The following is a 17,201-nucleotide window of genomic DNA, read 5'->3' on the forward strand; positions in this document are numbered from 1 at the left end:
CAATTATAGTTGGATGTATTATGAAATGGTGTGCATGCCGTCAACTTTCGTTGTAAAGAAAGTTTGTCTTTTAAAAACGAATGCAATGTTTGTAAAATGTATCATATAGAGGTCAAATACCTCGCGATGTAATCAACTATTGTGAATCGTTTATAATGTATATGAACGGGTCCTTTCACAAGTTATAGATACATTATGGAAACTTTCGACAAGGGACATGCTGCCTGCAGTTTGGTTTAGATTTAGCAGAAAAGGCTGTGACGTGGAAGTTAAATATCTCGAAGACTGCAAGTTATTAGGCAAGTGTGAGATGAGTGAAGTTGATCTGGCCTTAAAACGATTTCGAATCAAGTATCCCGACGCTGTTCGGGAATTAGCTGTAAAGAGGATACTTCGAGGGGTTGCAGCTCATCATGATGTTTTTTTACCTCTTTGGAAATCGTTTATCGAAGAGTTATTTTCAAGAGGGTTGGTTAAAGTTGTTTTTGCTACTGAAACACTTGCTGCAGGTATCAACATGCCTGCACGAATGGCCGTTATTTCGCCACTTAGTAAAGGGAGTGAAAGTGGACGGGTTAACTTGAGCCCGAATGAGTTCCTTCAAATGGCGGGTCGGGCTGGACGTAGAGGTATATATAGATAGTAAGGATCTGTCAAATCTTCTACAAACAAAGCTGGTAAACATACATGTGCTGTACACTGACTGATTATGTAAGTTTATCATCTACCTTTTTAATTATCAACAGTTGGTAAACAACACATTTTAGGGTATTTCCATTAATGCCACTAAGTCACTAACAATATGCATTATATCCAATTAAAGAAACAATAAAATACCATAGTAATACTTACTACTGTACATGATCATTTTGTTTATATGGAATTAAATTTTTCAACGAACGTCCCTGTTCTATTCTAGATTATGCCTTTTTTTGGTAGTTTTATTAATTTGTGTTTCTACTGTATGTCATTTATGATGAATTGGGTGTCTATTTTGTTTTTTATGGGACCAGACTTCGTAAGTAATTAATCTCCTAAAAATTATTTTAATCAGGTATGTGTATTACATTCGTTTAATAGTGGCAAAATGGGCAGGTTGGATGTTTTGGTTAACGAGTCAAAATAAGTACTTTCTCTACAAGGTGTTTGGTTTGAGTCGACTCATAACACATTTGTGGTGTTCGTAAAAATTATCAGTTGCATAAAATTGTTGAGCGTATAGAAGTGCATCAGTTTGCCCAGTTCGACTTATTTACTAAAATGGATCAAGTTTTGGTCATATTCATCTCTAAATGGGTTACGTCACTCTATTCCACCCGTTTTGCCATGTTTACCAGTCACATTTATCTTCTCATTCAGCATTTGGAACAATAAAATCGGAAAAGTGTTGTATCAAAACTTGTGATATATAATGGTATTATTGGTATTTTGATACAACATTTTACGTTTCGATTTAGTTTAATTATAAGTCCCACGTGCAACACACGGGCTCTTAGACTTTTGATCTTTGAACCTCATGAAGATAGAAACCACTTAGTTGTAGTGGTAACCTTAAGTTACGAGCCTAACGAATGAGACAAAATTTGTGGACAATTGAGATTCATCAATTCCAGATCATTTTAAATTGCAATTTATGGTATATCCATATGTTACACATGTGATAAAAGACGTTCGATTGCGTACTTTATGTATAACGCATACAATCTGTAACGACATTAACGTATTAGTATACTAATTTATTAAGTCACTGTGCAACGCACGGGATCTAAAACCTATACATATATATGTTGTTAATGTATATCATTAACAATGTAGATGTTAAATGCATTAGTAAACATAATTTTATTTCGTAATTCCGAGTTTTAAAGCAACCGTGCAACGCACGGGCTATTAAAGCTAGTTTTATATATAATACATATAACCTTAAAACATTACTCCGTATACATGTGTAGCGTATATTACATTTTATTCATTCTGTTTATTATATTTTATTATCTTTTATTTTCTTTTCAATCTCAAAACTCAGAAGATTCAATGTCAAAAGCGTATTGAACATGATAAAATTTGTATAAAAAATAAAAATATTAAGAAAATAATAAAAAAGGTCAAAGAAGGCCGTCAGTACGCCGTTGGTATCTTCGCGCGTCTCCAAAAACCTTGTTCCCATTTCTCTCCCATTTTTAATTTTCCACACACACAAACACACACACACACACACACACACACAAATAATGGATTCTTCTTCTTCTTCACTGTTGCTACGCCGGTACCGTAAGGATCGGCGTAACCTACTTGACTTTATAATATCTTCAGGCTTAATTACTGACATCCGATCGTCTTCAGATATCGATTTTGATTCTATTAGTGCCGATTACGTCCTCCAGTGCGTTCAATCTGGCGGTAATTTCATAATTATGTAGTTAATTACTTTATTATTAGCTCGTTTCATGTTTTAAGTAGGTTTATAATTGTTTTATAATGACTTGATTGAATGATTGAATTGATATACCTAACTGTATAAGAGAATTGTATTTGTTGCTACAATTTGATTTTTGTGATCATTAACTCTGGAATTTCTATTATTATTGAATAATTAAAATTATATTAGAACAAAGGGCGCATTAGTTGCTTTTTGGCTCTCTAACATATTGTTGACTGAAATTATGTGTCAATTTCTTGTGATTAGGTGGAGTACTTGATGTATCTAGAGCAACCATGAAGCATACTGATGAATCTATCTTCCCTACAATGGTAAGACTTGTGTATATTGTTTTTAGTTTTGCAACAAAGTAGATAGCAGTAAGAACTTTTTGACTGGCTATGTTATATCTTTGCAATTATGCATATCGCAGATGTCGTGAATTTTGTTTATGTAGAATATTGCAGTTATTTGCCAGAGTTTTTGCCCTCACCTGTTTGTAAATCTTTGGTCACTGCTGTTCTTTATTTTTGTGGAATATAGCTGATTAAGTTTGCGAATGTGTGCTTAACATGAATGGAAATGGTGATATTATACTATTGTAGACTTTATTATGTTAGGTTTAAAGTAATTATTTAGTGGACTTGAATACTTGATGAATACTGGCTAAAAGTTATTAACAGAAGCCCTGTTCTTAGACATTTGCATATGACTAAAAGAGAACTATATGTGGTTTATTATTCATTTGGTGTACTTATTAGCCTATTGTTAAAGTCATTATCTGTTGATTATATAAAACTTTTGACAACTGTATCAGCAGTTTGCAATCTTTCTGTTGGCCGGTGGTGGGATTTGGGTATTGTTGTTGTTGCAGCTAATTAAAATTGTGATAGTTTATTTGAGTTTTTTTTTGCAGATACAGTCCAAATCTGGAGATTCTTTTTTTCTTTTGTCTGAACCAGACTCTGCTGGATCGCCACCTGGACGCGCACCACCCCCAGTTAAGACCAACCATATTCACCGTGATAATGGTTCTGAAGCGACTGTTTCCGGGCATGATTTTGTGATGAATCATTCATATTCAGTACCCTCAAGTTCAAAATCTACAAAGAAGATGGATTTACCCTCTATAGGACTCCCTTCTTTAAGAACAGGTATATGTTGTACTACTACTTATATCTATGATTAAATGCTGTGTTTTTTTTTTTTTAATGACTGATACATAGTTTTAGTAACTTTAAGGATTGTCGGATGATGACTTGCGGGAATCAGCCTATGAAGTACTCCTTGCATCCATTGCATGTTCTGGGTAATTTTTCTTTGAAGATTAGTTGCTTCCTATTTTTTTATGCTTAATTATTCCAAATATGATGTGAAATATCTGAACATATTTTGTTTATTTTGAATATTAGGATTACGATTCATTCTTTGGAGAACACGAAGAAGGATAAGGGATCTAGATTTCTAACCGGTTTAAAAAATAGGAGAGATAGAAGACATATCAGGTCATATTCTACCGAAAATCAATTCGAGAACATTGACACTATTCGAGTTCAAATGCAGGTGTGCCATTTCTTCTTTCATTGTCACATAAGAAGAGAAAAATGAAAGAATGAGATAAGATAGAATAACTGAAAACATGTCAGAACAATGTTTGTATATTGACAAAAATTACAGAACATGTTGGAAATACATTATTGTTTACCTCTATTAGTTTAATATTTCTACCTGGTCTATCATTAGTCTGATTGATCCACCCTTAGCATTGATAGTCTACTCATCGATAGATATATTAGGCTCTACTCAAACTAGTGAACAAAAGTAAAATAATAGTCTTTTTTTTTTTTTGTTAGATTTCAGAAACAATGAATGAATGCATAAGGCAGCGGTTGATGCAATTTTCTATGAGAAATTCACATGTACAAGTTGATCTTCCTCAAATCTCCATTGAACTCCTAAGTGGCATACAACAGAATGATTTTTTGATTGAAAGGTCTTACACACAATGGAGGAAACGTCAGGTATGGGCCATGTCTTGTTATGGTGTCTTGTAGTTAATTACAAACTAAACTCAAACAGGTACATTTTGGTTTAGTTGCTTAGCATAAGCCTAAGAGGTTAAATTAGACAATTTCGGAAACAGAGTCAAGTTTCAGTCCCACCATATTTATTTTAATATGATATGAACCTGTTGCTGATACTTGATCGATGAAGCACATGTGGCGATTTTAAAGTATCATGCTATGTTATAACCACAATCTTTCCTAATTTAGAGCTTTTTGAAACTTAAATTAGTGATTGCAATTAGTTGCAACACTTGCATGCTTACTGAAACAACTGTTACCGTACTTAATGAAATAATGGATACAGATCATAGGGCATTTTGGTTTAGATTCTCTACAAGCTTCGTGTTTGTCTCAACTGAACATTAGAACATTTTGTTCATTGTTCTCTTTTATTGGTTTACATTGATTGATGACTCATCTCGTATATAAAATCTATGTTCTGTGTTTTCCAGAGGCTTAAGTCTCCTGATGATACACCTTTGTGTATAATTTAAATGATTTGTCTTATTTAGTTCTCGGTGATGATAGGTAATATACATAGACAACTGACCAAACTACTTTTTTGGTTAATATATAGACAACTGACGAAACTACCTTTTTGGTTAATTGTTCTCATGGATCATGTTCATCATTATTGATCAAATATTATTAAGGACACATGAGTTTAATTAGCACTGGTGATTTTGACCAAATCAATCATTCGGAATCATTATAACTTGAAATTATATCATTACAGGCAAATGTTCTGGAAGAACTATTCTCATCCGTCAATTATCCCGAAATGCAAGAACTTGGCATTTTACTGGACAAGATAAAAAATCCTGAGGTATGTTCTCTTAGATGGCACGTTGTATAAGTGAGTTCAGTGTTTATAGGGACTTTTTGTTTGGTAGTTGCAAGGTTGTAAAAAAGTGCTTTTCTGGGATTAGTCGGTCGGGACCAACTTTGACCAAGGTTGACTTTTAAACTTAAAAATATATTACCGTATTTGTAGGAATGGAACGTTATCATGACTCCTGCTGAACGTGTCGAGGTCCTACAAGCTATTAGACAGGTTGCATCATCACTTTCATCTATTCGATCGACTTCTCAAATTCAAGGTTCATCATCTTATTGGAATGCTGGTTATCATTTAAATATAAGGCTTTATGAGAAGTTGTTATTCGGGGTGTTTGATATTCTTGATGAAGGCCAGCTCATTGAGGTATGCTCCTAACATTATTTATTTTAACCTTCAAAATTGATGAATCTACCTTAACTGTGCATTAAGTACTTGTACAGTACAAGTACCCAATGCACACTCGTGGTGGAGCTTTTTACTATTGATTTTTATTGGTCTGATACTTGATATTCATCATTTGATGTTACTACAGGAACATTCTGAGTATTTAAAGCTTGTAAAATTGTCTTGGCGTACGTTAGGCATAACTCAGAAGATACACGATGCTTTATATCTATGGGTTCTTTTTTATCAGGTACAAAGTTATAGGCATTATTATCTGAACTTAACACAAAATTAGTTCTCTTTATTAGTTTTGTTTACTACTTTACTTTTGTTTTCTAATAATATTTGTTTGCTTGGTAGTTCACCGAGACAAAAGAAATGCTACTACTTGAAAAGGCAAACCTTCAAGTGCAGAAAGTTTTGTCTACCGACTATAAAGAAGGAAATGAAGAGCCATATTCGGACAATTTAATGTGTTCGATTGATGAAAATTCAACTGAAATAAAACTGAACTTGGTGCAAGCAATATTTAGATCAATAAGCATGTGGTGTGAAAGTAAACTACAAGATTATCACTTACATTTCAATGAGGTCATTTCCTGTTTCTAAATCAAGCTACTTTTTTCCACAGTTTACTTTTGGAAGCATTTGTATTTGTTGTTTTTTAAGCTTAAGTTTTTAATTAATGGTTATATTTTCTTTCAGAAACCTGATTTTTTGCGAAGACTGGTTTCAATGGGCTTGGCTGTTGGAACAGATTATTCTGGTACAGAAAATGAGGTCAAGGTTGGTCCATTAACTAATAAAATACCGAGTTCTTAATGCCCACTAATTTGATGTATGTCATTAGTTAGAAACTTCTTTTTGTGATGTGTTGATAAAGATTCATCCATATTCTCCTTTAATAGTTGGCGTTGTTGGTTATTTTACACTCATATGATCTGCTAAGATTTTTGTCTTCACTAAAATCTTTTATGGATATAGAAGGCAAACAATGTCTAGAAAACCTTGTGTTTATATGCTTTTAGTAACATTCTCTTGTGATACCTAGATTTCAAAATCTTTATGGTTTGTTTTGTCTATTCTCAGGACCCATATTTTCTTTGGCAAAAAAACCCAATTCTTTCAATTAGTTGAAATTCATAAACATAAGCTTAAGAGTATAACCATACAAGTACCACCATGTTCTGAAACATAAATAACATGTTTTCTCTAAATTTGCAGGTTACAAACTCTAAAGCTACAGGGGAGGTTACTACGTTTAAGGTTAAGTTTTATATTGAGAGATCCCTTGAAAGTGCGTGCAGGCGGGTTAGTTTTCTTGATAAAATGACTCGATCGTTTGTAGTGTTTAGTAAGTTTATTCAATGATTAATAATAATTAATTTGTTGATTACCAGGTAGATGATACCATTAATCTCACATCTAAACTGGAGAAAAAGCATCCGTTGGCTTTGCTTGCAAGTGAACTAAGATTGATTATTGAAAAAGAGTTGACAATTTTTTCACCTATATTAAGCCAATGGTGTTCAGATGCATCGATAATTGCTGCTGTACATTTGCACAAGTACTATGGGGAAAAACTGGTTTGTTTGTTTGTTTTTTTTTTTTTAGCATCAAAGTTAAGAAGTTGGAAATTATTTATGTATATGGTTACATTAAGTTGGTTATACCTTATTTTGTAGAAACCCTTTCTAGTTGATGTATCCCTTTCTGAAGATGCAATATCAGTTCTTTCTGCTGCTCATCAATTCGAGCATCACTTAATTCAAGCTTCTAACTCATTATTCATTAGTGATATTGATTTGTACCAGGTTAGTGTATGCTAAACCCTAATCCCTGTTATTTAAATTGTTTATTATCTAGAATTCGTGCTCTGTAACCGTTGTTGTTCATGGTTTAAACTATATCTTTTTCTTCCTTGTGTTTTTAATGCAGATTGATAAAATATGTCGACCGATCATTCTTGATTGGCTAATATCTCAACATGAACGCATAATAGAATGGACTGGTCGTGCTTTCCATCTTGAGGTTGAACTTATACTTACTTGATCCATATCATGTGTGTGTTGTTATTGCATATATTCTTACATTTAAGTTTATCTGAATAGCTAATGTTATGGTCCACTATTTTGTCTTAACCATTAAGAAAATAATATAATTTTATCATGTGATAGGTCTGGGAACCTCTATCGAATCAACAGAAACAAGCGTCCTCAGTTGTAGAGGTTTTTAGGATAGTAGAAGAGGTATGAAACTATGCATAAGCCTATAAGATTTATAAATATGCCATTCGTTTTCACCAAACGTATGTGTGTGTGTGTGTGTTTATACCGTGTTCTTCTATATTCTATACAAATGTCAATCACTTTAATGTTACTCTGTGATCTTTGCATTGCAGACAGTTGATCAATTATTCAGGCTGAGTCTTCCAATGGATATTTCACACTTGCAAGCATTACTTTCAATAATATTTCATGCCTTGGATGGCTATATGCAAAAAGTTGTTAGCCAGTTAGGTACATCTATATACCAGAATGCTTTTCCTAAAATCATTTATACTGTCATTGTTTAGGTTAATTTTGATAGTTATTATACTTTCTTATCTTCTTGTGTTATATGGTTATTATTTGTTGCCAATCTAAGTTATAATAAATGTATTATTTACATGGACACAGTTGACAAGAACCATTTATACCCTGCCCCTCCTCCTTTAACTCGTTACAAAGAGACAATGTTCCCGATAGTCAGGAAAAAAGTGGTTGAAACTCTACTTCTTGATGAAGAAGTTGATGACAAGTTGATAGGGTTGACTGGGTCAAAGCTCTGTGTCAGATTAAATACTCTTCAAGTAAGCCCCAATCCACCTTAAATAATCCCATTTTGTCACAATCAATATGTAAAGATTAATAATATGATGATTATTGTAATGATATGCAGTATATGCAGAAGCAAATTAATATACTGGAAGATGGAATTAAAAGTTCATGGGCATCTGCTATGGCATCCAGATATAGTGGAGACTGTAAGTTATGTTTTTATGTGTATATTAAATATTAAAGCTTTCTTTATACACTTAAAATCTTTTTTTTATAACAAATATCTTTTCTATTCAGCTAAAATACCTTTGGAGACTACAGAATTTGTGCACACCGAAAATGAATCAGTCGATGAACTATTTGTAGCCACCTTTGATACCATCAGAGATTCAATAGCTGATGCTATCAGAAAATTTTGTGACTTAATTGGTTTGATTACCTTTATGTTCTATCATTTGTTTAGTAAAATGTGCATTATATAATACCATCACATCATGTTATTGTTTGCTTGAATGTGTAGGAACCAGAGTTGTTTTCTGGGATTTAAGAGACTCGTTTCTTTTTCGTTTATATCACGGTTCTGTTGAAGAAGCTCGATTGGAAAATTTACTTCCTCAGGTTGATAGTGTAAGTATCTATTCATGTGTATTACTCCAACTCTGTATCTATATTCTATATATATGTATGCTTTTATAAACCATCTGTCTGGTTTATATCTGTGCTTGTTACTTCACTTTTTGTGCAAGTTACTACTTGATAGTTTTTAAAATATTGATGGGAATTTTGCAGGTCCTGAACCGTGTATGTGGTCTAATTGATGATACACTTAGAGACATGGTGGTGGCTAGTATATATAGGGCTGTTTTGGTAACTGATTTTTCTCATTTCAGATTTCTGATTTATATAATATAATAATAATAATATAAATATAATATAATAATAATATAATAGTTTTCATTTATAGGAAGGCTATGTATGGGTACTATTGGATGGAGGTCCTTCATGTGCATTTTCTGATTCAGATATACCCGTGATGGAAGATGACCTAAATATGTTAAAGGTATGAACCTTTTATCCCAAAAAAAGCAAAAAAAAAAAAAAAAAAAACAAAACAAAATTACACAAATATACTCGTTCACTCATTAAATTTTGGATCCAGGATCTTTTTGTTGCTGACGGTGAAGGTCTTCCGCGTTCACTAGTAGAGGTGGAATCAAAACTTGCTCATCAAGTTTTAAATCTTTTCTCTCTTGACGTATGAACTTTTTATCCCAAGTTCTGCTAGTCTTGTATTAGTAAATCAGCTGGAGTATAATATTTCCATACTGACATTACTATTTTCCACTTTTGTTCTCTTAAGGCTGAATCAGTTATACAAATGTTGATGATGGCAAGTGAAAACATGTCCACAGGGTTTGGATCCGAAATTCAAGGGCAAAGATCTTTGGACGATGCTAACACGTTAATACGTGTTTTATGCCATAAAAAAGATAAAGAAGCTTCCAAATTCTTAAAAACACACTATCACTTGCCTGCATCTTCAGGTGCTTATTATCATATTTTGTTGAATTTGAACCTTAATATCTGAAAATATACAAAACAGGTTTACTGACTATTTTTCTCTCTCTATATTGTATGTATGTAGATTATGTTGACACCCCATCATACGAGTCAACTCCAAAATCGCCCCTTGGAGCCGAGTTTTTGAGAAGTGCGTCAGTCCGTTGGGGTGAGAAAGGTAATAGTAGCTTTAGATTGTTAAAAAAGAGGTTTCAAGATGTTCAAGGAGGTTCATTTAGATGGACCTAGATGTTCATTCGTATTAGTTTTTTTTTTTTTTACATAGAGCATGTTGTGATATCTCAACATTAGCTAAAAGTCTGCTTTTGGCAACCATTCATAATGTGTGCAAGTGAACATGAACACACAAGTTATCAATATATATATTCGAATGATATATGCCATATGATATGTTAAAAATCGATAATAAAATAAACAATTCTCTAGAAAATATCTCTCGTCTGTTTTCCGCAAGTATAATACTGTATTTAAATTTAAGTAAGAGTTCAAATTCAAATATTCCTACTTTGTATGAACTAAATTAAAATAAAAAATTTATGAGTCGAGACTCGAGCGTCCGCAATTGTAAAAGACAAATAAGAATTAATGAAAAAATATATGGGCATCTTCAACAAAATTCACATTTTTCTTCAAGTCTTCAATTTATATTACTCCACTTATTCACATTTTTCTCTATATATAAATGCATAGGGGTGTGCATTAAACGGTTTCGACCATGAAACCGACCAATCCAAATTGATTTGGTTAAAGTGACTTGGCTTATTTGGTTTTGGTTTGGTTTATTGGTTTTGCCCGAAAATATTTACGGTTTTCGGTTTGGATTTGGTTTGTAAAATTAAAATTTGGTTTCAAACCGAAAAACCGAAATATACTTTTATTTATGGTGTATATATTAAATATTTAATCTTATTTATTTTAACTTGTTATCTTTTATTCGTTCTTGTTTGAGTTTAATGTTTTTATTGGTTTGACTTCACTTTAATAATTGAATTTGTTTATTAGTTACTTCGTATTATGAATTTTTATACCTGAAAACTTAATTGATGTTGGTTTCGTCTTTATTTTTGTGCTACTCAGTTCATTGATATAGTTTAGATTGTAAATATGAGTTGTATACTCTTTGACTGCTTCTCATACTATATGTTTAGCAGGAAATATTTGTATCAATTGTATACTTATTATTTAATCAATAATACATGTTTGCTTTTTTTTTTTTTTTAATAAAAAACCTACACACTTTTTATCAAAGTTTTAATTTGGTTTAACCAAAACCAATCCATGCAAACCGATTTCTTATTTGGTTGGATTGGTTGGTTTTGTCAAATTTGGTTCGGTTATTAGTTCTCAAAAATATTCTTGAAAACCACATAATCCAAACCGAATAAATCACGTAAACCATAAACCAACCGAACGAACACCCCTATAAATGCATAAAATTACATATAATACATAAAGATAAATATTAAACCACTGGGCAGCTGCCCTTAGACAATGGTTCCGGCCCTGCCGGACTCTTAACATGTTGTGGATAATGCTATCTAGTTCAATAGCGGGGCTTGAAGTTTTCAATTAGGGAGTGAAAATAAATGTTTAAAAAATTCTACATCAAAATAAGCATAATAATCACATATAATAGAAGATTTAAGTTATTGCATGTCGACTCGACGATCTTTATACATTTTAAAGTCATCTATAAGATATTTTGAATTAAACTATTCAACAAAATTATTATTATTAGTAAATATTACAATCATACTACGTAGCTATTAGATTTAATGATTTCAGTTTAATTAGGCTATAATGGATATATTAAAATTAATGATTTCAGTTATCATTAGAGTTCGAAAGCGCAATTTTATCAAAGAAATTGAAGTCAGTTCACAACCTAACCGTGTCATCAACCGCACGTCCTTAAAACAGTTGTTGTTTCAGAGACATGCATGCAGACCATAGGCGGTCAATCTTGCTGTTTAGCCGTGGCATCGACTGCAACCATGTTGGCAGTGGGGAAGCAGGATTTTTCTTCACCGGGGGCGATTTTTTTTTATAAAACCGTAGCAATTTTTTTGGCAAAATACGGAGTTTTTGGGACAAAAATTGGAGGTTTTTAGGCAAAATATTGAGGTTTTTGGATAAAATTTGAAGGTTTGTGGTCAAAATTTGAAGATTTTGGGGCAAAATTTAGAGAATTGTGGACAAAATTTGAAGGTTTTGAGGCAAAATATGTAGGTTTTGGGGCAAATGACTTTTGAGTTTGGGACAAATGACTTTTGAATTGGAGGCAAAATAAAAAAAATCCAATTTTTTACACTAAAATTTCGAAATGGACTGGCCCCCCCTTCTCTCTCTCTCTCTCTCTCTCTATATTTGCCCCTGCATGTTGGTTTTATAGAACGACACTTTTGATTTACACATTATGTGTTTCAGTCGTTTGCTAGAGAAAATGTAGGTTTATGAACTTGCGTTTGTACTTTATCGTAAGTGTCATCTCTCAAGCTAAATGTCATCATCAAATATAGATTAACATTTGAATATTAACGTTGGATGTAAACTAACATATTTCTAGAGTTTGAAGAAAAGATTCATAAGTTAATTATATTTAGGTACGTGACTTTAACATATTTCTAGAGTTTGAAGAAAAGATTCATAAGTTAATTATATTTAGGTACGTCACTTTAAGTGACGATTAACATAATTAACTCTTACACAAATGCTTTGAGATATGAGTAGATGAAATGATTATTACTTTATCTCTTATCAAAGCATGATGTACGTACATAGTATATCTCTAAACATACTATTCACCCGGCCGGTGTGTCGTTTTACGTGTTACACGATGCCTTTTCATGAAAAAAATATATTCTCTTTTGATATGTAGCATAGCATAGTAACAACTAGAAAAAATCCGACCGCGCGTTGCTGCGGTTGTATTCGACGCGCGGTCCAATTTGGATATACGATGTCCGTTTCGCGTATAGTTAGTCGTGTTGTATATGTATATATATGTATGTAATATAGCCCGAAATATTTATTTTTTTAACGATGTCCGTTTCGCGTATAGTTAGTCGCGTTGTGTTCGTAAAATTATTTCGAGTTGAACGGTGGTCTCGGAAAAATTTAACTCGCACCGAGCGTGAATATAGGGCCCGTTATTTAGTGTTTTTTTAACGATTACTTATATACTAAACCTCCTCAAATTTTTGGTCGTTTCAGTTTTAACGGATTGTCGTTTTGAGTTTGCGTTCACACTACAAATGGTACTCCAACTTTTGCACAAATTACACAACAACCCCTCAACTTTACACTTTTTCAGGGGTAAAAAACGTAAATTTATAATTTAATTAAAATAAAAAAACCTTACTCCACCCGAATTTATAACGGGCCCTATCTTCTCGCTCGGTGCGAGTTAAATTTTTCCGTTTTGCATATAGTTAGTCCCGTTGGGTTCGTGAGATTTTTTCGAGTTGAACGGTGGCCTCAGAAAAATTTAACTCGCACCGAGCGAGAAGATAGGGCCCGTTATAAATTCGGGTGGAGTAAGGTTTTTTTATTTTAATTAAATTATAAATTTACGTTTTTTACCCCTGAAAAAGTGTAAAGTTGAGGGGTTGTTGTGTAATTTGTGCAAAAGTTGGAGTACCATTTGTAGTGTGAACGCAAACTCAAAATGACAATCCGTTAAAACTGAAACGACCAAAAATGGGAGGAGGTTTAGTATATAAGTATAGTATAATATAGTGAGGAGGGGGATTACCGTGCGTTGTTACAATAAATTATATGCAGCATTACTATAAAAGATTATTTATATAAATATAAATTGGTGTAAATGGTGTCAAAATTTAATTGGCCCAATCCTTACGTTAACAGTAACTACCAAAAGGGTATTCTGGTCTTTTACGCTATAAGATTTTTTTATTTTATTTTAGTCATTTAGCCTCCTAAAAATATTCTAGACTCTTCACCTCCATCCCTATCTACCCATTCATCTGCATCTACCTCTGCCTCGCACCCTCATACCTCACCTACATCCCATTTTGTTCTACACATCAACCTCGCCATCTTCGTTTCCGGCGCAATCACCAAACACATAGTAACAAGCGATGGCGCCATTGTTGCAGAGCTCTCAACCTTGGGTCAAAAAATAGTAACTAATCTTCTACTACTTCTTTTTTATTTTTCTATTTCTTTTACTCTAATACGTAGTATGATGAATTGTAATATACGAATTTTTGTGAACTTGATGATATTTTCAGTAGACCGAGGCGAGTGAAGGATTTTGCTAATCAAGATGAGGTTGTTCGAGTCCTAACCAACAATCTCGAGACCACTAATGTAATTTCTAATTCTTTTAATTTTAATAAACACAAAATTTAGGGTTTCATATTTACTTTTGATTTTAGATATAGATGTATGTATACTTATCGATTCGATTTCATTTTAACTTCAGAGTTATGTTAGTTTTAGTGGCAATTTATAATTGAAAGTAATTTGTTTAATATTGGAGATCCTCATTTTTATTTTTATATTTGTAAATGCATTGTACACATATGTTGTTTTATGGGCCACCTGAACTTGAATTTGTACGGAATTGAAAAAATCTTCTCATCGATTTTTTTTTACAGTATAACTACTGTTATTACTTTAATAAAACAATTTTTTTTTTTAAAACTATTTTCAGGTTCCTTCCGATTCTTTAACAACGAGATATTATGATGAGCAATTGAAAAAGAAAGAATTAAAGACTTTATTTCACAGGTCTTCACATACTTCTCACCAGGTATGACACTATAAAAGCATGTATCTTCTACTAATTAAATGTATATTTTGTTTGTTGTGTTGTTTAATATGGGCTATAATCATAATGCTCAATACAGAAAAACCTTCGTCACTGCTCTATGAATGACTGATACGTAACTACCTTCGTCACTGCTCTATGAATGACGGGTTTCTAAATTTACTTTTCTCCCAAATCCTGAAATCCTAATCTGAGCCTCATTGAAATTCTGTCCACAAATGATTGTCTCAGTTATAAGTAAACATATTATATTATATTATATTATATTATATTATATTATATTATATTATATTATATTATATTATATTATATTATATTATATTATATTACATTTGAGCTAATTCGTTTTAATGTTCACATGAATAATTAAATGCCAAAAGGGTAGTTTTGTTTTTTTGCACCTTTGGTATGTCCGCTTAATATCTGGAACGGTGTCCGCCGCTTTATTTGGCCAGGGTTTTATCGATGCTCTATCTATGGCCTTTTTTTTCCCTATTACCGATTGGCAGTTGTCTTCGGTACAAACAAGATATTTTTTTAGTGGTCGGTATCAGTGACAGTGTATGTAAAACAAAGGTTATGATGATTATTGCTACTAATGGCTATAGAAGATTTCAACCGTATTTTGACAGGGCAACACCTAGGACGGCATACTATGTGTACAACTATGCGTGTTTGCAGCCATGACGGGTATCTGATCTTTTGTCCGAAACCCACAACTCCATATCTGAACCTAAGTGCTTTTTTTGTCCACTAAATTTACTAAGTTACTTCAACTATAATTTGAATCACCGTTGCGCACTTACTATGACTTATGTTTGAGCTTCGGCTAAAGCTTCATATCTTACACTGTTCGTCGGTCTCGGGAGGAAAGATGGAGGTTAACAAATCTATAGTGATGCTACTGATATCATTTGTGAATTTCCCCAGTCTTATTTTCTATTTATGTTAACATTTATATTTGGACAATTTATTTATAAGTGGTGATTTGTAAGTGATCAATTATCAGGTACTTTTTATTAGATTTTGTAAATAATAATTTCTTTGCGACCATAGGTGTAAGAGGTGATTTAGTTGAAGGATATGTTTCAGATAGTAACCTTACAACAGTACAACACCGTATTCGTATAATGGTTCCGACTCTGAATGTTGTAGTTTATTTGTTTTTATTTCTCTTGAATATTGGTTTACTTAATTTCTTTAATAATAACTTTTGATAGATAACAGTTTCAAATGGAATCTGTTGTACAGGTTTTTATTCGTAGAACTATTCATCAGGGAACCGTTTTGATATATATTTAGTGTCGTTCAAAGAAATCCAGTTCAAGGCATCGGATTGGACCACGCACATCAGGTCACATATTTTTAACACTCAGCGTAGTGTAAGTATATTATTATGAACCTGAATTCTTTTTAGCTTTTTAATATGTTTATATTGAGAGAGCTGTTATAAACTATTTTTTGGACATTTTCATATTGTGCTTTTTTAGCTTTTAATTTAATGGTAAATCGCTATCGCTATTGTTATAGTTCAGTAAATTTTTATATTGTGCATTTGCTTCTTTTTTTTTTTGGGCTGAAACACCTAGGTTCAATCCTGCTCCTTCCCTGTGCAGGTAAACTAATGTTTATGATGCAAACACCTGTTTCTTTTATTAATTGTGTTAAATAATTACCAAACTGCACAATTTATTTCAGGAGAAACATAAGGCATCAGCTGAATCATCAAATGACTGCTTCACGGTCTTTTGTAAGCCCAATTGATCCCTGTTTTGTTTTAAAAATTTAAATAAATTATGCCTCCAGCTCTATAAAAAAATTAATTGAGAGAGCTGTTATAAACTGTTTTTTATTTCTTCTTCAGGTTGTAAGCGAAGTGGCGATTCAACTTGAAATACCGAACCCTTCATCGGCGCCTTCATCGCCACCTTTATCGGCCCCTTCATCAGCCCTGGCGACTTTCACGAACGAGGTTACCTCCGCTACGTCGCTTCTCACCAACAAAAAACAGGGTTTCTTGAAACCTAAGGTTCCGTTCACTCAACTGAATGCTACCATCATTGATGATCAAATCAGGTTTTTATTCCTCTTATGATGAAATTAGGTCAAATTTGGGTATTCAAAATCTAAACCTGCTCGATTCAATGTTTTTAAGGTTTGTTAAATAACTTTTTTGTGCATGTTGTTCATGAACTTTATTTCAGGTTTTATGTATTACAAGGTTGTTTAGCGACGGTTTACAGGTAATTTTTTTTTTCTTTTTCAATTCTATCCATGTTCTTATAATTGTATTTGT

General features: G+C 32.6%; 2 protein-coding genes across 6 annotated transcripts; both read left to right on the plus strand.

Annotated features, from left to right (window-relative positions):
- Nucleotides 1-217: 217 nt before the first annotated feature.
- LOC139860521 (DExH-box ATP-dependent RNA helicase DExH15 chloroplastic-like) lies at nucleotides 218-781 on the plus strand. The gene is made up of 2 exons (XM_071849273.1): nucleotides 218-629; nucleotides 747-781. Exons 1-2 carry the CDS (start codon nucleotides 218-220, stop codon nucleotides 779-781), a joined length of 447 nt encoding a protein of 148 aa, XP_071705374.1.
- Nucleotides 782-2,179: 1,398 nt separating this feature from the next.
- LOC139857171 (protein unc-13 homolog) lies at nucleotides 2,180-10,461 on the plus strand. Of its 5 annotated transcripts, none has more exons than XM_071845903.1 (26): nucleotides 2,180-2,400; nucleotides 2,687-2,751; nucleotides 3,336-3,573; nucleotides 3,662-3,728; nucleotides 3,832-3,982; nucleotides 4,273-4,440; nucleotides 5,222-5,311; nucleotides 5,480-5,689; nucleotides 5,859-5,960; nucleotides 6,071-6,301; nucleotides 6,416-6,496; nucleotides 6,935-7,021; nucleotides 7,111-7,296; nucleotides 7,396-7,524; nucleotides 7,649-7,741; nucleotides 7,888-7,959; nucleotides 8,112-8,229; nucleotides 8,389-8,561; nucleotides 8,651-8,735; nucleotides 8,827-8,958; nucleotides 9,050-9,156; nucleotides 9,319-9,396; nucleotides 9,494-9,589; nucleotides 9,689-9,784; nucleotides 9,890-10,073; nucleotides 10,175-10,461. In XM_071845903.1, the coding sequence occupies exons 1-26, from the start codon at nucleotides 2,232-2,234 to the stop codon at nucleotides 10,336-10,338; spliced, it is 3,372 nt and encodes a 1,123-aa protein (XP_071702004.1). In that variant the 5' UTR covers nucleotides 2,180-2,231; the 3' UTR covers nucleotides 10,339-10,461. The 5 variants fall into 5 exon arrangements, 4 of the variants coding, with proteins under 4 accessions (XP_071702004.1, XP_071702006.1, XP_071702005.1 ...); XM_071845905.1 differs by having other exon boundaries at nucleotides 8,660-8,735; XM_071845904.1 differs by having other exon boundaries at nucleotides 6,416-6,490.
- Nucleotides 10,462-17,201: the final 6,740 nt, after the last annotated feature.

This window comes from Rutidosis leptorrhynchoides, chromosome 7, assembly GCF_046630445.1.
Source record: "Rutidosis leptorrhynchoides isolate AG116_Rl617_1_P2 chromosome 7, CSIRO_AGI_Rlap_v1, whole genome shotgun sequence".
NCBI lineage: Eukaryota > Viridiplantae > Streptophyta > Magnoliopsida > Asterales > Asteraceae > Rutidosis > Rutidosis leptorrhynchoides.